This window comes from Cebus imitator, unplaced genomic scaffold, assembly GCF_001604975.1.
Source record: "Cebus imitator isolate Cc_AM_T3 unplaced genomic scaffold, Cebus_imitator-1.0 Scaffold634, whole genome shotgun sequence".
NCBI lineage: Eukaryota > Metazoa > Chordata > Mammalia > Primates > Cebidae > Cebus > Cebus imitator.
In genome coordinates, this window is record NW_016107949.1 from 359413 (window position 1) to 381498 (window position 22086).

Genomic DNA, 22086 nt, shown 5'->3' on the forward strand with positions numbered 1-22086 from the left:
CAAGGAGACTTTGTTTCTTTTCCTGAAAATGGTACTAAAAACTAAGTTCTGGATGCTAGGTGTGCCCATTGGTACTGAGGCATTATTGTTGCTAAGCCTTCAAAGAAGACAGAGCTGGGAATGATCTGCAGGCACACACACGTCTATCTGTCCTCGTGTGCGCATGCATTCCATCTCTCCACACACAGTAAAGCCCAGGGGTTCACATTGACACCTCTCATTACAGTCCATCTCAGAGTTACTCTCATCCTTTCCTTTTCCCTTTCTATATTTTTGTATTTCCCTTCACCGATAGAGAAACCTGACTCTCAGCACGCTTAGTAAATTATTTTATTTTCATAGCCCCCTCTTGTGTGTAACCAAACTTCTGGGCCCATGGGGCAAAAGCTCCACCCCAGAGGTGCCCCCACCCCATTCATTCCCATTCTGGTACCACAGGCCCTGGTGGAAATCCAGTCCCCATGAAGAGAAAAAGAAAAGGAGAGGGAAAGAGGGAAGAAGGGGGAAAGACCAGTTAGAAAGCTTGGTTGCAGAGTAGTCTCCCTTCCTCACTGCCCCCACAACCAAAATGGGCAAGGAAAGCTCCGCCTGGATTAAGGGGAAGGGGTTGGAGCCATATTCATTTACTGTGAAACAATGCCCTAAGATATTGTCCAGCAATTTCATTATAGTTCCTTTCAAATGAATGATTTTGAAGATGAGTATTTTTTCAAAAACAGCTTTCCCCTTTTATTACAGAACCAATACATGAACATTACTGAACATTAAAAAAATAAAAGGAAGACTTTTAAAAATACAATTACCAACCATTTTCCCAACCATAGATAATCACTTCGCTTTTGGGTATATCCTTCTCCCCACCACCCAACTCTTTTAGTTTGAAAAATTTCAAACCCACAGCAAAGCTTCACTGATAGTACAATGAACATCTGTCGACTAGTCACCTAGATTCACCAAGTGTTGTCATTTTGCTACATTTGAATTGTCTCCTTTCTACATATTCATATGTTTTATATTTTTCTACTTAAGTCATTGGAGATTCAGTGGCAGATGCTGTGGTAATTTATATCTAAAAACTTCAGTACGTTTACTAAGAACAAGAGTGTTATCCTACCGTACAAATGTCTCACTCAGAAAATGAAGCCAGGCACAGTGCCTCATGCCAGCACTTTGGGAGGCCCAGGTAGGAGGATGGCTTGAGCCCAGGAGTTCGAAACCAGCCTGGGTAACAAAGTGAGACCCTGTCTCTACAACAGATTTAAAATTAGCTGGGCATGGTGTTGTGTGCTGAGGTGGGAGGATCACTTGGGCCTAGGAGGTTGAGGCTGCACTCCAGCCTGGGCGACAGAGAGAGACTTTCTTGGGGCAGGGGGTGAAGAACACTTCCCCAGTGATATCTTGTTCCTGTTTCATTTTCCCCAGTTGTGACACTAATAACGTCCTTGGTCCCATCATTGGTGATGTTAAATTAAATCACTTGGATGATCTGGTAGATTTCTCCGTTGTAAAGGTAACTCTTTCAAATTTATAAGTAGTGTGTAAGGTTACTGCTTACATACCTGTTCTCCAAAAGACTGTCACCATTAATTAGATTTCACCTCTTTTAAAAAATCTTCCTGTTTCTTCTTTTTAAAAAGAAATTTGAATATCAGCATGAACTCATGGATTATGTTTTTATTCAGTGTGTTATAATCTCTCCTGTCATTATTCATCCTGATGTTCAAATTGTCCCTCAATTGGTCAGTGAGGCCCCTTCAGCCTGGCTCCTCTACCCTCTTGCCATGTTCCCTTCACTTTTTGAGCACTTACTTTACCTTACCACACACAATGCTCCAGGCTCATCTTGACATTTTTGCCCCGGCCCCAGAAGCAGCTGTTCCTCTAACTTCATTTTAATGGGAAATGATGTTTAAAACTACGATCTGAGCCTTACTTAGATGAACTTGTTGCTTACGAAATATCATTGCGTCTCGACCTTTTTAGAGCTAGCAACCATATACAAAAATATAAAAGTATACAAATTAACGAATCCCTCTAATGCAGCCTCCAAAGGTTTCTCCCTTCTTTCTTCCATGCTGGCCTTTTCCCCACCTCCCAGCCGGGAAACCTGGCTCTCAGCGACGTGGATATATTTATACTCATTCACGCAGTCCCACAATCCACAAATAAGCTTTGGACTTGTCTCCGTTCCTTGAAGAAAATCTCATTACACATACACATCTACGTAGGCAAAGGTCCCTCTTTTTGTCCCACTCGGTGACATTTTGCTGACATTTTAGCCGGTGCACCTGCTCACTTTAGACGGAGCAGGAGAGCAAAACGCTGGCCTGGAATCCAGGGAGCCGCCTGGGATCCAGGGAGCCTCCTCAGACCAGCCCTGCGGTCACGAGGGCGCCTCACCACGGGTCCAGGGCGGAGTCTGCGGGCTCATAAGGCTGTAGCTAAGTGTCACTGTCGTTCTCTTCGGGGACGCACGTCCCTTTAACCGGCAGGGGGCAGATGGTCAGGGGATCCGCGTGTTCGCCACCGTCGTGGGCCCTGGGCCTGAAGTACGCACAGAGCACGCCAGAGAAGGTGTCGTGGAAGGTGAAGATGTGGGAGCCGTCGGACACGTTGAAGAAGGACAGCTTTCCCGCCTGGCAGTCCAGGAAGACGCCCATGCGCCGCGGAGGCACGCGCAGGGTGAGCGCGACGCGGTGCGGGGCCAGGACGAAGTACTCACAGCCGTTCCACAGCCCCAGCACCCAGTAGCCGGCCGCCGGGCTCAGGCGCACGGGCCGCGAGCGCGGCACTGCGGCCAGGCAGGCGCCTAGCAACCAGCGGCTGCTGCAGCCCACGTGCACCTCCCAGTAGTGGCGGCCCGCGGAGAAGCGCTGGAGGCTCAGCACGCACTTCTGCTCTGAGAACCGCTGCCGGTCGCTGGGCGCGGGGCTTGGCGGTGCGCCGCGGGAAAACACACTCTTGCAGTCCTCCGACACTTCCAGGCTGCGGTGTGCTGAGGCTGGATCCAGAGTCACGTCCACTGCACAGAGCCACAGCGTTAGTGCCCGCCCAGGATGGTCTGGGCCCCCAGTCTGTCTCTTCCTTAAGGCAGACAAACCTCTAGGTTCTCTTGGTGGAATAATCAATGAAATGAAACCTTCACCCCTACCCTCACCCTCAGCCCTGCAAGCCCCCTCCCCAGGACTCAAGTGGTGTGTGTAAGTCACTCCTGAGTGTTTGATAGTGACAAGGAATCCTGTCCTTTCCTGAACTGGAAGGTCCCTGAATTCCATACCAGAGATAGCAAAGGAGGTAGGTTAGCTGGGAGTGAGCCATGTCCCTTCAAGGGGAAGGACCTGTGGGCTGCTTCTGGTTCCTGCTCATGTGACCTTGAGTTAATCAGGAGAGCACTGGGCATAGTTTCACAGAAATTTTTGGATTTTTTTTTTTTAGTATGCAGTCTTTCAGAAAAGTTTTTTTCTTTTTGGGATTTTAAAAGGACCTTTGAGATCATCTAGTCCAGTGCCCCACACTTCAATACCCCATCCCATTTGACAGATGGGAACCTAGGGGACCCCTTCTGTCAGAGGATCTGGGAGGTTCCTTACAGACTCTGCACTCTCACCTGCAAATAGCCCCAAGCCAGATGGAAATAAACCTGGTGAAACCCAGAGGAACGATGTGTCTGGGAGCTCACCTGTGTGTGTGTGCACACTCACCCATGTGTGTGTGCACACATGTGTGTGCATGCAAGCACACATGTATGTGCATATGCATGCAGGCATATGTGTCATGTGGCGTGTTTGCAAGTGTGCTTGTGTGTCTGCGTGTGCAGGCCCCATACTTGGCCCCTAGAAAGCCCCATCTGCTAATCTCGGATCTCTCTGCCTCCCTCCTGTTTAAGATCCAGCCAACCAAAAACACAAATCAGTTTCCTGGCTTCAGTTACCTGCATATTTTTGGGCTGTTCTCCACTCTGAAACCAAACAGAGAAGGGGAAAAAAGCTCAGAAATCTCAGTCAGTAACTTTGGAACCTTAACAAAGGCGCCAGATGCATGAGGGATGCCTGCAGATCGAATGACCCTATTCCCACCATGAAAACTGGTTTGAATCCAGACTGGTCTTGGGTTCACCATGTATTTTCCTGAGACTGTAAGACTGAGTAGAGGACTGTGTCGTTGATAGATGAAACCAGAACTACATGCAGGCTGAAATTCTGCTAGAAAAAGCAAGAGAATGGAGTGTGTAGGTAGAGAGACTCTATAAGCAGCCTCGATGCCCTGAGAGACAGAAATGCAGCCTCAGCCTCTGACTGGCCAGGCTGTTCCCAAGAGGCCCAGCTGAGCCTGACATCTTGGGCATCTCAAGATGCCCTCTAGATGCCCTGTCTTTTCCTGACATGCCTCAATTCTTAATGTGAACCAATCTGAGTGGATTTCTGTTCTGTTTTATCTTGTTCTGTTTTGCAACAAAAATATCACCAAATCACACAAGCAAAAGTAACACAAGACATTCTCAGAGCTCCATATATTTACAGCAAGGCTTTGCTGCCCCGGTTTTGCATCAGAATAACTGGTAAAGCTTTAAGCACAATAGCTCTTATGTGGAATAACTCAATTTTACAAACATGTTGATTTTCCCTAACTTTATGTATAAGTTCAAAACAATCCCATGTAAAACTGCTTTTGGATTCTGTGGGGAGATTTATGAATTTATCCTAAAATTTATGTTTTAAAAAGGTTCATTCACCCTAAAAAGGAAGTGGAAATGGAGAAGGAAAACTTGTACTTTCAAATACTACAAAAGCCATAGTAGTAAAAACAGCCAATGGACAAACTCAGATAGAGATGGGAATCCAATATGTATCAAAGGTGGTTCCCCATATCAACGGCAACCCCGGAATGGTGTAGTAAATGGCATTGGTAAGCCCAACTCACTATATAGAGAAAAATCACAGGATTCTCACCCAGCACCTCACAAAATGGCAAATTTTAGATGGATTAAAGATGCAGATATAACAAAGATAGTAGAAAGGTTTTTGTAGTTACATAAATAAAACAAATAAAAGAAAGTGTAAGAGAGTATCTTTGTGACCTAAGTGTGAGCAAGGTCTTCTTCAAAACAAAACTTCAAAAACACAAACCATAGGGTAAAAAGTTGATGGATTACATTTTATCAAAATTAATAATTTTTTTCAATGAGAGGAACTATGGACAAAGCTAATGGCAGATGGCACAACAGAAGAAGGAATTCACAATGTTTACCCACAAGGGATTAATATCACACACACACACACACACACACGCACACACAGTATTCCTGTTAATAATAAAAGACAGCAATCCTATAAGAAAAATGGGTCAATGATATGAACTGGCAATTTTCAGTAGAGCAAGCCCCCAAAGCCAAGTAGCATGCAGGGAGATGCTCAAACTTTTCAGCATTCAGGGGTGTGCAAATCTAAAGAACAATGAGCCATCGCTAATCCCCATTGATTAGCAACCTTAGAAAACTGGCTCACATGAGATGTGGGCAATGGAACCTCCCTGCATGGCTGGTGGCAGGATGATGACACTGCCTTCACAATATCCCACTACCCCACTTAGTGAACCATGGCCAGCAATCCCCCTCCTAGTTATATACCCCAGAGAAATCTCCACACAGGGCCATAAGGAAATTATGCATTCTGTGTTGTGGAGTTAGAGGCAGCCTGGATACCTATTCCAGGAGGGTGGCTGGCTAAAATGAAGTGCTCTGTGGTAAGGAGGAGAACCAGACTGAATGCACACAAGTGGCAGCAATGGATATTAAAGCACGATGATGCACGTGAAAAGCAAGGAACGGCATGGAGCCATGAATGTCACTTACATGAACTAAGATGCATATGCATAAATCAATATCCACATTTTGCAAGAATATATACAAAATATACACATTACACTGTCTGCATTATAGGTGAACAGAGCGGGGTATGCAGAGACATATTTACATGTACAACACACCCATGCCAGAACCATGGACATCTTGGAGGATGGGCACCAAGAGTCAATGTAACTCTGATATGTAACCAGGATTGGAACTAGTGGTTTGCTTTACACTTAGTCTTCAGGACAGAGTATAACCTCTACCCAGTGGCATAGATTAATACATGCTGTGTGAGGCCATGGAATGCAATCAGAATGATAAGCCCGATTAGTTAGTCAGGGTGAGCTGGACTGGGGTGCTCAGATATAAATGAGGAACAGTCAGAAAGAGATGGATTCCACTCACCGGCCTGGCCTTCAGCCCGTCTCCAGTCTGAAGCAGCAAAGGGAAAACAGGGAATTAGCACATCAGGAGCCCAAGTTTCCCTGCTCACACATCACACCTTACACCCACCCCTATCACCTCTCTGTCTCTTCCCCTCTCTCCTGCTACCCACACAGCCAGCAAGGGTCCTGCCTGGGCATCATACCTGATTGGGAGATGAGAAGATATATGGAGAACCAGATGCAAAAATATGAATGAGAAGGAATAGTTCTAAGAGGGTTCACTTACCAAGCTCTGTCTGAAGCTTCTCTGCAAGCAGAACACACAAAGAAAACATCAGCCTGCAGATGGGTGGAACCATCTTCTCAAGACAGGCCACTAGGAAGAGCTTTCCTAATCTTAAACCATTGTTTTTTTTTTTAATTGAGTTTTCTATATATTTATTATTTTGTTTAGAAATCTAATTGTAACAATTACTGTGAGGAGTATTTTATCATTTAATAATATTTTAATAACTGATTTCTTATATAATTTAGTAAAATAATAAATCATTTAAATGAAAACAAATTTAATGTATTTTGTTTTAAAGTACTTGAATACTTGATGAAACTTTCCCAATCCTTAGAAAATTCTGAAGCACCTATTGTATTAAACATTGTAAGTATCAGGAATGCTAAGTTTTTAGACAGCCAAACTCTGGAGTGAGATCCTCTGGGTTGAATGCCTTGGTCTGCTATTTCCTAAATATGCTTTGGGGAACATTGCTTAGTTCCTCTGGGTCTCAGTTTCTCCATCTATAAAAAACGGGTAATAATAGCCCCTGACTCACTAGGTTCCTGGGTGGTATGAATCTTAAACCATTGTTAAACACAGTTTCATCTTTGCCTCTTCATTGTCCTAAAAGGAGGCCCATCTGCAGGACTTTAAGCCTCATCCTATCTTACTTCAAAGGTGGAAATCTGCACAGGGCCTAGAAGGGGAACCAGACCTTAGTGCTGATATACCCTTCCCAGGGTTCGAGTTGTTCTTTCTGCCTGAAATCACAAGCTTCCTGGGGAGGAGCTCCTGAATAAATTCAGGCACTGAGCGCAGCCTATGTGAGCCTCAGGGTCACTTACTGGGTACATTATTTAAAGGACTGGAAGGACATCACGCCCAATTATTTCCCCTGACCAAATACCAAGGACTCCAACATTTTGTTACTAGAAATGCATTCCTTTGATCTGTCCACCCAATGTCAAGTTCTTTCAAAAGTAAATGCTCCTGGGAGAGGCATTCAGATAATAGTGTTATGACTTATAATTCAGACTATAGTGTTAATGACTTATCAGGGCAATTTTTTTTCCTTCCCCTTGAAGGACTAGGGAGACTGCAAGACAAGCTTCCCCAACCTTATAGTCTCATCTGAATTGTCCCCCAACCCCAACACCATGGTGGCCTTTTCCTCCATTCCCCCTCCTTTGGGTTCATCACTCTCCTCTCTGTACAAAGACACATATTCCATGGTTTCAAGTTTCTGAGTCCCTCTGGGGAGAAAAGTGAATCTGAGAAATTATTCCTACTTTAGTGCAAATTAAAGGTACCACCCTTCCTAGTGGCATTTGCATTAGAAAGAGGATATTCTAGGAAGATGAACCAGAGAAAGTAAACGTTTATGATGGAATTTTAACAGAATTGTCTTATTTGCAGGGGAGGAGCTGACCGGGTCTGTCCAGAGGGTCTCAGGCAGCTGTACAGTGGCAGGCAGCCATTGTTTCAGCCCCTTAGCAAGTGGAGAGCTGGAGTCTCCCAAGGATGGTTCAGAATTAGATAGTTGCCAGTTGACCCTGTCCAAAGGGAGCCCCTCCTCCCACTGCACAGGCACAGGGATCCACCCCGCTGGCTGACAGGCAACACTGTGGCCCCACACCCAGAACTTACCCAGCTCTGCAGTGAGTTTCCCTGGAGAAAAAAATAAAAATAAAAAAAGAGGAAAGTCTCTCAGGTTGGGGAATGAGGCAGACAGATGGATGAACACTAAGGCCTCACCTCCGATGTATGCACTGCCCTCCCCGGTGGTCTGGGGGCCCAGGCTGGGCTGGACAGTGAGGCTCCAGGTAGGGGATAGGGAAGTGCCCACCCCCTGCCCCATTCCTCGGCTCCCCTGCTCCATAGGAGGGTGACCCAGCTAGTGTGAAAATAAATGTTGGAAACTTCCAAATTTATTTTGCCCAGGGGAAACGTTGAGCCCTGGTCACATAACACGGCTGTTTTCCCTGGTGCCTGATCGCAGCTTCCTGACTTTGTGTTGAGGTGTTAAGCATCAACCCGACTCCTTCTGTGCTTTATAAAAACCCTAGATGAAATGACGCTGGCAGCAGGCCCTGGAGGCTGTTCCCTCTGTACAGTGGAACGTTAAGCAAGCCGTGAGGGTGTAATCAATAGTAGCCAATCAACCCTGACATCTGCATGCTAGCCTCTGTGTGGAAAATGTAACTCTGTTCAGCACCTCCTCTTTTGCCCATATGAACGATCTTCCCTTTCCCCACCGCGGACGCTGACCGTTCCCTGATGGCCGCCCTGACACCTTGCGATGGAATAAATCCTTGTAAAGGGATCCTGGGCCTTTGGATTACGGCAGGTTGGCACTTAGAGAGGTGGGCGCAGGACGCCCTGCTCCCCGCTCACCTTGTCTCTTCTCGGCCTGCTTCTTCAGCTTTTCTGAAGGGAAAACGGGAGGGGGAGGGCTAAGTGTGCGCCCCCTGCTCCTTCCAGGCCCCCTTCACGCGCCGCGTCCCGGAAGGAGGCGCCTCCGTGGCCCCTGAGGTCCAGGACCCGCCGGGTGCCCCTCCCCACCCCCCTGCTCCCGAGCACAGCCCGCGCCGGTACCTTGGCGTCTCCGCTGCTTCTGGAGGAGGCCCAGCGCCAGTGCCACGAGGACCGCCAGCAGCGGAGGCAGCATCGCCATGGTCCCCACGAAAGCGCTCTTCCATCGGGAGGCTCCGGGTAAAAACACGTCTGGAAAACACCCCACAGGGACGGTCTCGATTTAGGCGCCACTAAACAGTGAAAGATCAGATCAGCCTGCCCTCGAGTGACCTCTGGCTGGACGGGGAAGCTGCCTGGCCCACCGCAGCCGTCTGTGAAACTGGCGTGCGAGTGGCTGCCCGGCGCTCTCGAGGTGTGAGCCAGGGCCGCGCGGGCGGGAGCGCGTTCAGCGGAGTGGGCGGCTGCGCGCAGCAGGGAGAACAGGGGTCCGGAGGTGGCCGGCGCCCCAGCCCCGCCCGCGGCTTCTGCGGCCACAGCGCTGCCCTCGCTCGGCTTCTCCCCACTCCTGCCCCGCGTCCGAAGGCAGGAGGATCCCAGGGGCTTGGCTGGCGTTGGAAGCCCAGTGGGCGCCTGCTCTGTACCCGCACTGTCCAATCCACAAGGCGTCTCCTCGCTTGTTTGCAGTCATTCGGCTTCTACCTCGGTTCTCACCACGCTTTTGGAAGAAGTGAAAATGAAGCCAAGTGCGCGCGGCCTCGCAGCTCCCACCTCCCTCCGGGCTCCCCAGGGATGACCCGCCCCCAGGCTAGACATGGCCTAGGGCAGCGCCCACCGGATTGCACCAGCCGTGGCAGGGATGCGCAGAACCCACTGGCCCTTCACAAACTCTGTGGCAGTTTTAATAGAGTAACTTTCTGTGTCAACTAATTATTCGAAAATGCTACTTTTATCTCAGATCTTTAAAAAATATATTTTTTAAATTGTAGTAAAATATGCCTAACAAAGTTTCCCATCTTAACCATTTCTAAGTGTAGTTTCAGTGGCTCTAAGTGCATTCACCATGTCCTGCAGCCATCACCACTGCCCATCTCCAGAAGTTTTCTCCTCTTTCAAAACTAAAAATCAGCTGGTCACGGTAGCTTATGCCTGTAATCCCAGCATTTTGGGAGGCCGAGGCAGGCGGATCACCTGAGGTTGGGAGTTCAAGACCAGCCTGATCAACAGGGAGAAATCCCTTCTCTACTAAAAATGCAAAATTGGCCGAGCGTGGTGGCACATGCCTGTAATCTCAGCTATTCAGGAGGCTGAGGCAGGAGAAGTGCTTGAACCCGGAAGGCGGAGGTTGTGGTGAGCCAAGAGTGCACCATTACACTCCAGCCTGGGCAACAAGAGTGAAACTCCGTCTCAAGAAAAAGCAAACAAACAAAACAAAACAAAACAAAACCTGAAACTCAGTATTCAATAAACAATAATTTCTCTTCCCACCCCTAAGCCCTGCCACCTTCCATTCCATGTACTCTCCATCTCTATGGATTTGACTCCTCTAGGTAATCTCACACCAGTGGGAACAGACAGCATTTGTTCTTTTGTGTCTGGCTTGTAAGTGACATCAGTGGACTTTGGTTTTTAACTTTGTTTTTCTAGCAGTGCATTTTTATTGTATGGTACAAAAACATTGGGTCACAATGGATTGGTCCTCACAACAGATGGTGTGTGAAGCACTGGCCTGGGGTCAAGAGCAAGGGCTCAGGGCAGGCTGTCTCTCTGAGCTGTGACCTTCCCTCTCGCCTGTTCTGCCAGCCACAGACAGCTTTCCCTCTCACGTCCCTGGCTTTGTGGTTCCTGCCACCAGAATGCCTTCCCAAAGGTATCAGTGTGAATCATGCCATTTATAAAGAGGTCTGTGCATGCAAACATTTACCCATCTAAAAATGTATATATAAACTTGTTTAATATGTTTCATAATAAATATAAGTAATATAAATTAAGATTTATATTAAACACTAAAAAGAAAATATTGCCTTTTTCCTGGTGCAAAAGGGAGACTCCCTCCTCTTTCCCTCTCTTAGTTCATTTTCCTTAGAAAATGTGTCAATTATTTCTTTACAATCCAAGAATGATTTTTTTAAGGACCACTTGTTTGAAATGTAAACATGAAAGAGAGATCACTGCTGTGGTGATTCCTGTCTCATGGGAGTTTAGCTTAGGTGTGGGCCTCCAAGTTGTAACTACAGGCTTGCCATAGACATATCACATGCTTAATTTTTCCTTTGGTTAAAGACAGTTAGCTAACACAGATGGCCATCCCAATTCCCAGGGGATTTAGAGCTGTGTGTGATAAATCCCTTAATGGTGTTGCCAAGTCCTCCTACTTGAAGACAAGTTATCATTTATCTTGAGAATATGTGTGCATTGGCCTTTATCTGGCCAACTATATCAAAGGGTGAGGTTTTTTTTTTTCTGTTATAATAAAATAGCTACTGATTTGGACTCATGTGAAAAATGGCCTGTAGGTTGGGTTTGTCCTCAAAATGTAAAAAAAAAAAAAAAAAAAAAAAAAAAAAAAAAAAAATAATTTTTTATTAAAAAAAAAAAAAAAAAAAAAAAAAAAAAAATAGAACTATGAATATGAAGTGGTGGCTGCCTCATAATAAGACTTTAATAATGACCTTGCCTTCAGCTGGCTGCCTACACGCCCACTTCCCGGACAAGCCTTTTGTAATCTGTGGACATGCCCGCTACTTTCAGCCTGCTTCATTTTTCTCTACAGCACCTACCACCTACTAACGTGATGTGACAGGATGCACTCCTTTTGTTTATTCTCTGTGTCCCCCACTGGAATGGGGACTGGGATCACATTGTGGAAACTCAATAAACAGTTTGGGAGATCGCTTTAGGAATCTATAAGCTCCCATGATGCATCTGATGAGTAGAGTTGATGAGTTTTAGTGTATGGCCTTAGGCACAGAAATGTGGACTCTCTGGGGCCTCCGTCACTGGCTGTTTGGGTAGTAGTGTTCTTAGTGTGTTCCTAATATTCAAGTTGCTGACTTCTCAGGTGCCAAGGCCAACACATCCTGTATGCAGACAGGCCCAGTACCATTGTGACTTTATAGACGGCCTTTGGGCCAATGCATATGTAGATGTGAGGAGTAGGAAGATGGGTGTGAGCAGACAACCACTGACCTGCTATCTGGACCACATACTCTTTCTTCTGGCCCAAGAGGAGATTCTGGATAGAGAGGGACACGTTGCTGAGGGCTCCCTCTCGGACAATCACAGATGTTTCCAGACTGAACAGGCCCTGGGAATCCTGGACGATGGCTTCGAACTCTGGAGGCAGGCACTGTCCCTGGTGGTTTCTCCACTGAGCCTTAGGCTTGGGGTACCAGCCACTGGATCTGAGCTTCAGCTGAATGCCTCCTTCCTTGGAGCCCTCAAGGGAGAGGTGAGGTTCTGAGCCCTGCCCTGGTGGAGGCAGGAGGAGTAGGAACAATCAGGCTCCTTCTGAGAAATCCATGCGTAAAGTTCATGCCACAGTTCACCACTTGTAGTCACCATAAAGCATCATGACCTGTGACTGCTATTAAGACATGTGTGGGCTTGAAGCTCCCCACCCATGGACTGGAAATGACAGTCTAAATCAGTGGTAGCATGTGGGGACACTAATACCCCTAAGGGACATTTGGAAATGGGAAAGGGATAATTAGGTGTGGAAGGGCTAGTAGCATTTAATCATATTATGCAAGGGACAATTTCCCTAAAATGTGGAATAACACCACCATGAATTCTAATACCTTAGAGTTGTGACTCCTCTCTCCCTCATGAATCCCCCCAGAGCTCCAGTGCCTGCCTTATACACACTCCTTTATCTTTCCATCCTTGTGGGACTGACATTATATTTTGAATATGAAAAACATTAATGTGGTTTAAATGCCAATGCTGTATAGAAATGTGTATCAGGAAAAAAAAGCTCCATCCTTTCCATGCCATCACAACTCACCCTAGGTAATTAACCAATTTCATTAATTTCTAGTTTATCCTTCCTATGTTTCTTTTTGCAATGTTTCTCCTGCTTTCTTACACATGCAAGTATATGTTATTGAACCCTGCATTTTGCTTTTCTCTCTTAGCAATACTAGAAATCACTCTGCCTCCACTAAGAGATCCCCTCATCATTTTTTTCAGCCGCATAATATACGTAAATAGATCATACTCAGCTTTTATTCATGCTTGGACATTTAGGTGGTTTCCACTATTTTGCAATTATTTTTCAAAAGCTTTACAAAGATTAAACTCATACATATGCTTTTTTCATATTGGAGGTATTGGAGGTGGAATACGTTCCTGGAGGTGGGATTCCTGTGTCAGAGAGTAGACACACAGCTAATCCTCTTAAGTATTGTCAAATTCCCCTGTCCTGGAGCTTCCCAAGTTTGAATTCCACTAATATGGTACAAGAGAGCTTGCTTCTCCATTGATCCATCAACAGTACATGAAAGAGCTTTTAAAGTTTTGCTAGTCTGACAGTTTTAAAAAATTGCATTTTGATGTAGCTTTGATTTCCCTTTCTCTCATTATGAGTCATTTTTTTACTCATACATATATATTTGTGTGTGTGTGTATATATGTACATATATATATATATGTGTGTGTATATATATATATATGTGTGTGTATATATATATATATATATAGAGAGAGAGAGAGAGTGTAAAACAATATATATATATTAATATATATATATACATATATTTCAAGACAGATTGTCACCCAGGCTGGAGTGCAGTGGCACAATCACAGCTCACTGCTGCCAGATCCTTCCATTTCACCCTCCTGAGTAGCTGGGACTACAGGCGCACACCACACCTGGCTAAGAGATGGGGTCTCCCTATGTTGTCTGGGCTGGTCTCAAACTTAGGGGATCACGTGATCTGCTCGTCTCGGCCTACCAAAGTGCTAGGATTACAGGCTTGAGCCACTGTGCCCGGCTTTTTTTCATACGTTTAAGGGCTATTTGTGTATTTTTTGATGAACTGATAGTTTCAAAAAATTGCATTTTGTTTTGTTTGTTCATTTGAGAATGGACCTATCCATCAACTTTTATGTTTTTCAAAAATTAGCAACGTTGTTACGTTCTCTGTGACTCTACCTCTACTTGGGCAAAGCAACTGTATCTCCCTCTGCCCTACAGGGCCTTAGGACAGTCCACGCACCTGCTACCTCCAGCTCCCAGACAGCTTCGCCAGAGAAGTTGTCGGAGAGGAAGCGACAGCCATACATGCCCTCATCGGAGGGGACGATGCTGTGAAGCTGCAGGGCCACACTGCCATCGGCGATGTCATCCTTGACCAACTTGGTCCTGTTCCGGAATGCCTCCATCTGCCTGCCCAGGAGCTCCTGCTGCTCCCGGTACAGGTGCACCACATCTGAGGTGTGGCTCCGGAACCAGCGGATCTCCATGTGCTGTGCATCCAGGTAGGGCCATAGGTGGCACGAGAACTCCACCTCCTCCCCGATGAGGGCCAGGATGGGATCCGCAGGGCCTACCACTGTGACTTTTTCTAGGATGAGAAGTCAGAACAGGAAAAAGCAGCCCTCATCCAATTTTAAAAAAAGTTTATCGCACCGCTTTACAGCTGAGGAATCTACAGCAAATCATGCAAACAAGAAAGACAAGGTACTCTACAGGACAACCGGCCTGGATCCTTGAACAAGTAATTTTTATGAAAAACTGTGAGTACATGGTTAAACGAATACACAGGTGACATCACAACCAGATTTGTGGTGCTGAGCTGGTAATGGTTTGATCCAACCAGGTACAAATGTTATTTTGGAGGCAGTTATGTAAATATGACCAAGGCATTAAGTGAAATGAAATCTTTGATCAAAAAAGCAAGTTTCAAAAAAAAAAAAAAATCTGCGCACTATCATCTTGAGTAAAAATCATATGTATTTGTATAAATATGCAGAGAAAAATACCTGAGACACCAAATTGTTGGTGGTGATAATTTCTGCATGATAAGAATAGATATTTTCTTATTATTTTTGCTTGTCTGATTTTCCAAGTTTAAAAAATAATTCACACGTACAGCTTCTACCAAGGGTATCAAAAATCATCTATGAGGGTTCCCTGCTCCACAGGTTTTCTTATCAAAAGGCCAACCAAATCCTTCCTTTGAGACTTATTTGCTGGAGTCTTTCATTTGATCACCCTCCTCTTTGAAGGCTTCTTCATGAGGCCTCTGTGCTCCCTTTGGTCTGGCCTATTTTCTGCAGTTCCCATGAGAGTTGCTGCTCCTGCGCAGTTCTTCCGCATGCACGGTTCCCTGCCACCCCACAGGCACTCACTCTTCTCTCTGGCCTCTGTATCTCTCCTCTCCTTTCTTTCCAAGTTTAGCTAAAACCCCATCCCAAAGCTCTCCTGTCATGGACCCTCCCTGTCCTGCACTTGGCTGGCTCTCTCTCTCTCCCTTTGCTCACACTATTTTAGGCTTCTCATTGCCCACTAAGTGAATATCCAATACCCTTCCTACAAGTTTCACTCTTCAGGTTCTCTCCGGCTGTCTCTCTCCACACACCAATGTCTGGCTATTTCCCTGGGCACACCCTGCCCTAGCTTATCCCTCATCTGTCATCTTCCTGCAGAACGTGCATCCTGCAAGCCTCTGCTCACACAATATTCCCTCTCTATGGTTCTCCTCAGCTTTCCAGGAAAAAATCGTTGCTCTTGGCTGTGCTCCCAATGTCTTTGATGCTACGTCCGCCACCAAGCCCCTTAACCACAGACTGCTGAAGACCAGGGCTATGCTGTGGTCACCCTGGAATTCCTGGTTTCCAGTCCAGAGAATTACAAAATCACCTTTGAATTATTAGTTTACATCCTCTGTTGGCTGCATCTTTCATGAGAGAAGTGTTGCAAGGGGTGGAGTTAAAAAATGTCTATTAATGTGTTCAGCACAAACACAGGCCAGTGAGTTTCCTGGCACCCTCTTGCTCTGCTCCCTGTGATGCCTGTGGATTTCAGAGTGCTGAGAAGTGTGCAAGAGGTGTTGGGGGCTGGAGAGATGGTGGAGGAACACTACAGGCTGGATAATGCTCATGGGTAGTGGCTGTTTAACAACCAGGATGGAAGTCTTTTTTGAATTTTAGCATCTGGCATGACCTGGTACTCTATTCTAAGATCTTAGCCCTGGGGAGCACCTGGCAGGAGGTGCTTATGTCTTGGCTAGCTGGGCTGCAGAGACACGATACCTGGGTTCAGCTCCCCAGGCTGAAGGAGGAGGAGGTGCATGAAAAAGACAAGACTGCTGGTCAGAGATACTAGCTTCAGGGAGTCCAGGGAGACTGGGAAATCCACCATCTTTCATCAGCAGCGGGAGCCACCTGGAGAGGGACAAAAGGGTGCTGGAGTGATGTGCAGAGGTGGGGGGAGCTGGAGCTCAGTCCATCAGACCTGAAGTCTGTTGTGGCCTCAGTTACTTTTGTCTTATTCTCAAATTCCTTACAAGCCTCAGTGCTTGGCCTCTCTTACACCATGTCCGGATATGAGAGCTGCTTCTAATTTTTCCAGAGGACACTGTTAATGGAATCCCTGGCCTTGCTCAGGTGCACAGAGCTGCAAGGGGACAAGGCTGAAGGATCCCAGAGGAAGCAGCTTCTGAGCTGCTTATTGTTTAGAGCCAGGAATAGAGCCACATAATGTGTGGGGGTTCAGTGCCCCCCTTTTCTGGGCTTAGCGACTTTCCTCAAACAAAGGGAAATCTCTGAAGATCTCATATGCATTTTCATTCTCCCTGCCTCACCGCCATCAACCCAACCTTTGTCCCATTTCCCTTTGGTCTGGAACATTGAGTCCACCAAACAGAGGGACAAACACAGAGTCTGCTCTCTCAGAAGTGGAGTGCGTGTGGTAGCTACTTGCCAGCCCCAACAACTTCTTGGGACACTTTCCTCCAGGCCTGGGACCTCAAGCTGTACCTTCAGGAGGTCAGCTGGTAATTGTTCCTGTGTTGATAGTGAATAACCTACCCTGGGCTAGTATAACTGACTCCATTTTAGCTGTAAACTCCAACCTGGCTTCCCCCTCCTTACCACAGCCCGTTTGGGTGCATAACTGGGTCATGCTGCACTTAGAAGCATTGAAGGTCCTGTTCCTAACACTTGTAACCATTGTACCGGCATCCTGCTTGGCATACCTCCCCACTGCTATTGTAAGAAAATAGTTTCCCTTTGATCATTGTGTAGAAGGAGCCTGATAGCCTCCCTTCTTGGTAATTGTATGGAAACTACCCGTGCCCGCAGCCCCTTCCTCTAACCTGCTTTTCTGATTCTGTAAAATTCCGCTTCTGCTAGGCTCCCCCTCCCCTACCTAAATCAAGGTATAAAAGATAATCAGGCCCCTTCCTCAGGCCGAGAGAATTTTGAACATTAGCCATCTCTAGGTTGCTGGCAAATCAATAAAGGACTCTTAATTTGGAACTCTCAGAGCATGGTGCGTTCCTTCTAACTCGCTTGGTTACAGCAATAGCATCTCCGGGGTCACAGTGATGGAGTCATCCCATCTAGCCACCCCTTCCCCATCTGTGACCCAGGAGGCCCAGACCCAGTCCAGATAAGGGCTGCCCTCTCATTCCTGATGCTCTGCTCCCTAGGGCCCCACTAATGACTCATGGCCAGAGAGTGTATTGCAGCCAGTGAGTCTCTGGAGATACAGAAAACTCTCCACATTTCTCTTGCATTTAGTTGTACAAGATGTTACGCAGATTTTGTAATTGGCTGGACCTAAATCTCTGCCTGAACCTTGGAAGGAACCAATGCCCACTCCCATGGACTGCTGGAAGCTCTTGGAATCAAATTTAGTACCTCCCTTCACCTCTGCCTTCCAAACATCCACGCCATCTTCATCCCGGGACTGCACCCCTTGCCTTTCACTTCATTACAGTGCCCTTGTGGGGAAAGGCCGTGGTGGGCTCCTCTCTCCAGCATTCTCTGTCTCCGCATCTGCCCCCACCGCTTGGCTTTCCTTCTGAGACCTTGGCATGGCAGGTGCTTCTGGTGTCCTGTGGCCACAGGGCACTGGCCACACTGTCAGCAAAACCACCAGTAGGGTATGGAGGAAGGACTTTTAAAACCACTGGGCCATGCAGTGGCAGAAAGCTCAGAGAGGGTGTGCAGGGTGAGTTAATGAGGTGATAGAGGCTCCCCAGGGACCCTTAGGCTAGGAGGGACCCAGGCAGGCAGGAATGCAAGGGAAGGGGACTGGCCTGTGAAGCTCATGGGCTGATAGCCCTGTCCTTCTAGAGCTGAAATTGAGGGGACAAGCAGAGGACAGGTTGAGACACCTTCAGGTATGTGTTTCAAGGTCTCAAGGAGAGGAGATGGGGTCCCCTGAAGTGGGGTCATGTTGACGGCTCTGCTATTGGAACCTGATTCACATGATAACCAGCATGGGCAGAGGCCTTGGGCAGGGTCCAGGCTCTGGCTGGATAGTCCAGCCACTCACCCTATGTGGCTACTGGTGGAAGCCTATCTGTGACAGGTGGGGAAGCTGGCAAGGAAGGGTGCTAGCAAAGGGTGTCTACACAGGCTGTGCATTTTCTTACCCTCTCTTCTGTTCCCTTCTCCTTTCCTTTATGCTCCAGTCTTCTGGATTTTCTCGACACAGGTTAGAGCCCCATGACAGCAAAAGCCAGGAGGGGCATGTCAGTATCCAGCTAGTGCCTTCCAAACCAAGAGGGGCTCAGGCTGTATTTATGCATCCATTTGGACGTGTTGGATGATTCTAGGGAATTAGTTGAGTTTACGTTAGGTGGTGACATGGGTCCTCCCATAAGGCGGTGATGGGGCATGAGACAGGTCCTATAGCTAGCCTCCTAGAAAGAGCACAGGCGCAAGCACACGTGCATATGCTCACAGTAATAAGAACTAACAAGCATTGGGCACTTCCTATCTATCAATCACTGACTATACCTCAAGTACTATTATTATTATCATTATTACTAATAGGTCCAAGTTACAGATAAGGAAACAGGCCCAGGAGCTGAGTGACTTGCTCCTGCACACACAGTGGGTAGGTGGTAGGTTGAGGTTCCACCCCCGCTGTCTGGTTCCAGAGCCTTGCTCTGTGCTGTTCAGATTCTGATTCCTCACCAGCTGTGTTGTGTGTCTGGGTACATTCTTCAGTCACTCTTGTTACCCAAAACCATGACCATGTCAGGAATCAGCTGGTCACAGACCACACACTCACCCTAACCTGCCATCACAAGGAGGCACTGAAGAAGCGACCAGCTCACAGGGTGCCAGCCACAAAACCAGCAGCAAACTAACCAACTAGTGAATAAAAAATTTAAAATTCCACTGCTAGATAAAGCAACTTAAAACCAAGGTCTCCCTAAGACTTTGTCAAGAGCATCTTTTCAGCCAGGAGGAACATGTACCTGGTCCCGTTGCTCCTAACACTCAAGGGTATCATCTTGAAAGCCTTTACTCAAAGAGAGAGATGGCTGGCAACTTCCTGAAGGGAAAAATCAGTGACTTCTGAACAGCACCCTTCTCCCTGTCTGCTGCCATGAGTCTGCCCTTTCTGACGTCACTCTCCAATTAAGGATCAAGGGTGCTTGATGCTTACTTGAAGTGCAAGGGCCCTCCTTGAAGAAACACTTTCTGATCTCTGCTATTTTGATTACAGTGTAAACTGATTTCAGGTTCTGTTCCTGGTGAGGAGATTTTGCTAGGGGAAGGAGTAAGAGACTGGACACATTGGATATTTGGGGAATTTGGAAAACCCAGTGTGTGGAAGGATGACGACAGAGGGACCCTCCAGCTGGACTGAGCTCTGCCGGTGGGCACATGCTCCCTGTCCTCCCAGGAGCCTTAGGCTGCTCCCTCTGGAAGGCAGATACTACCTGTGTGCAGAATGACGACCACCAAGGATCCTCAGTTGGTTCTCTAGTGAATAACTTAACAAAATAAAACCCGCTTTTCCATTTGTATTACACGGGTTAGATTTCCATGACAGCAAAGCCAGGAGGGGCATGTCAGTGTCCAGCTAGTGCCTTCCAAACCAAGAGGGGCTCAGGCTGTGTTTAAGATCCATTTGGATGCATCGAGTTCTGGGGATTTAGTCGAGTTGTATTAGCTGGTGACACAGGTCCTCCCACAAGGTGATGATTACCAAATAGGTAATTTGGACCCATTAATAAAAATGATAATAATAATAACACTTGAGGTATAGATAAGTGCTTGATAGATAGGAAGTGCCCAATGCATGTTAGTTCTTATTACTGTGAGCACTTGCTCTCCCAAACACACATGTGCTTGTGTTTGTGCTCCTGCGAAGAGGACAGCTACGGGACCTGTCTCACAATCTCTCACTCTTGCTTTACTGGTGTATTTCAGATTCTCTCCACACATATAATAGTTTGCCTGAACTTAACACTGTCCTCCTGACAAAAAAATAAATCTCCCAAGGGCATCTTAGAACATGGCGGTGTCCAAAGGCCACGCCCTCCCACAGCACCTCAACTGCCTTGCAGCTGGGTGTTGTCCTGAGCGATCCCAGTGTCTCCATGTGGGCAGAGCAAAACCTTGGGAATTCCCCTCACATAATTTTAAATGACCACATTTTGAAATCTGGCAGGAAAATTCATTTTTATTAACAAATGCCACATCATGTGCTCTCCCAAATACAGGAAGCATTTTGTTGCTCTGCACAGGCCTGAGGAGACTATGGGGTCCCAGAGTGCAAAACTTCTCTAGTAACAAAGTATAGAGATTATCCCTGAAAGTATGGCCTTTGCTTTGCTACTTCTGTGAGCTGTGTGACTGGTGAATTTTGCCTGTCTCCTGTCCTCTATTCCCCAAGCTGCAAGTCGCCAGGTGTCAGTGGGCCCTCGGCCCTCTCCCACTGGCCTCCCTGACACCCCTTGCAAGCCCTTCCCCCTGGCAGACCCCAGCTAGTGCTCACTGCCTGCACTGGTTTGATTTCAATAGGTCCACAAGAGGATTTCCATCCTCTTAGTCTCTAAGGAAGATGAACTGCCCCAAGAAAAGAACCACAATGAGGCTTGAAATCTTTTTCATCTGGTGGGGGGCAAGGGATGTATCAGGATCCTGCCTCCTGAGATGGGGACTACCTGAATGGGCATGGACATCTCCTCTTGGCCACACTTGAAACATCCCATGCTGCAGCCAGGCTCGGATAATAAAATGGTGTCACTAAGTGTATGCCCTCCCAAAGCCTCCCACCGTCATTTTCTGATTGCTGTTTTTGAAAGGTGGAGGTGTAGAGAGCTGTCAAGAATGAGCCACTTACCTGGCAGGGGGCAGCAAAATGTCCGAAATGGCAGATGAGTCCTGGTGATCTCCCTTCCTCTGCAAAGGGCGACGACTGCTGTAAAGTGTCTTGGTCCTAGATGTTAAGATTCCCTAGACATGGACTGGCAGCTGAACTCCAGGGGCCAGTGCACATGTGACAGAGTTAGTTATCCGTCTTCCACCCTAATACATATGCTGTTTGCTTTGCCCTTTGCTATAAAAACCAAGATGGATAGAACAAAACAAGGAAGTCGTCACATCCTGTCTCTGAGAAAAATCTTGAATTCCCATGTAAAATGTCTCTCCAGGGTCAGAGAAGGAGGGGAAAGGTATCTGAGAGCTTTGTAAAGAGTGACGGCTGCAGAGGCTCAAAGTGGGAGAAAAGGCTCCAGCTGGGTGCAGGGTCTCTGTGCAGGTGAAGCTGGGACTCCAGGGAGGCAGAGTGGCAGTCCCCGAGCAGTGAAAGAGAGTACACTGCAATCTCCACTAACTAAAGGTAAGGGATGCCCAATTTTTTTTTTTTTTTCAAAGATTGGTTTTAGGACCACATGAGTAAACAAGCTCTTGGGATGCCCAATTTTTAACCCACCATAACCTTCTCCTCGGGGCAAGGTCAATAAGGAAGACGTTCTGGGGGCATTGTCATTAGTGCGAACTGCAAAACCTATTCACGTGCAACTTAGGAATGCAGGGGGGGTGTTGGATTGGGATTTCTCTAGTGGATCAGAGCTCAAAAATGAAGAAGTAAGCACCACCCCACCCCAGCCCACCCCATTTTACTGTAGGCC

The 22086-nt window shown here is 46.9% G+C and overlaps 1 protein-coding gene across 2 annotated transcripts; it reads right to left on the minus strand.

The window, feature by feature from the left end:
* Nucleotides 1-704: 704 nt before the first annotated feature.
* Nucleotides 705-21506, minus strand: BTNL9 (butyrophilin like 9). 2 transcript variants are annotated; one of them, XM_017517509.2, is made up of 11 exons: nucleotides 21297-21506; nucleotides 16235-16366; nucleotides 14197-14544; nucleotides 12167-12448; nucleotides 9101-9229; nucleotides 8900-8932; nucleotides 8153-8173; nucleotides 6521-6541; nucleotides 6254-6280; nucleotides 3932-3958; nucleotides 705-3022 (listed from the first exon to the last, which is right to left on the minus strand). In XM_017517509.2, exons 2-11 carry the CDS (start codon nucleotides 16341-16343, stop codon nucleotides 2442-2444), a joined length of 1578 nt encoding a protein of 525 aa, XP_017372998.1. In that variant the 5' UTR covers nucleotides 16344-16366; nucleotides 21297-21506; the 3' UTR covers nucleotides 705-2441. The 2 variants fall into 2 exon arrangements, with proteins under 2 accessions (XP_017372998.1, XP_037590487.1); XM_037734559.1 differs by lacking the exon at nucleotides 12167-12448.
* Nucleotides 21507-22086: the final 580 nt, after the last annotated feature.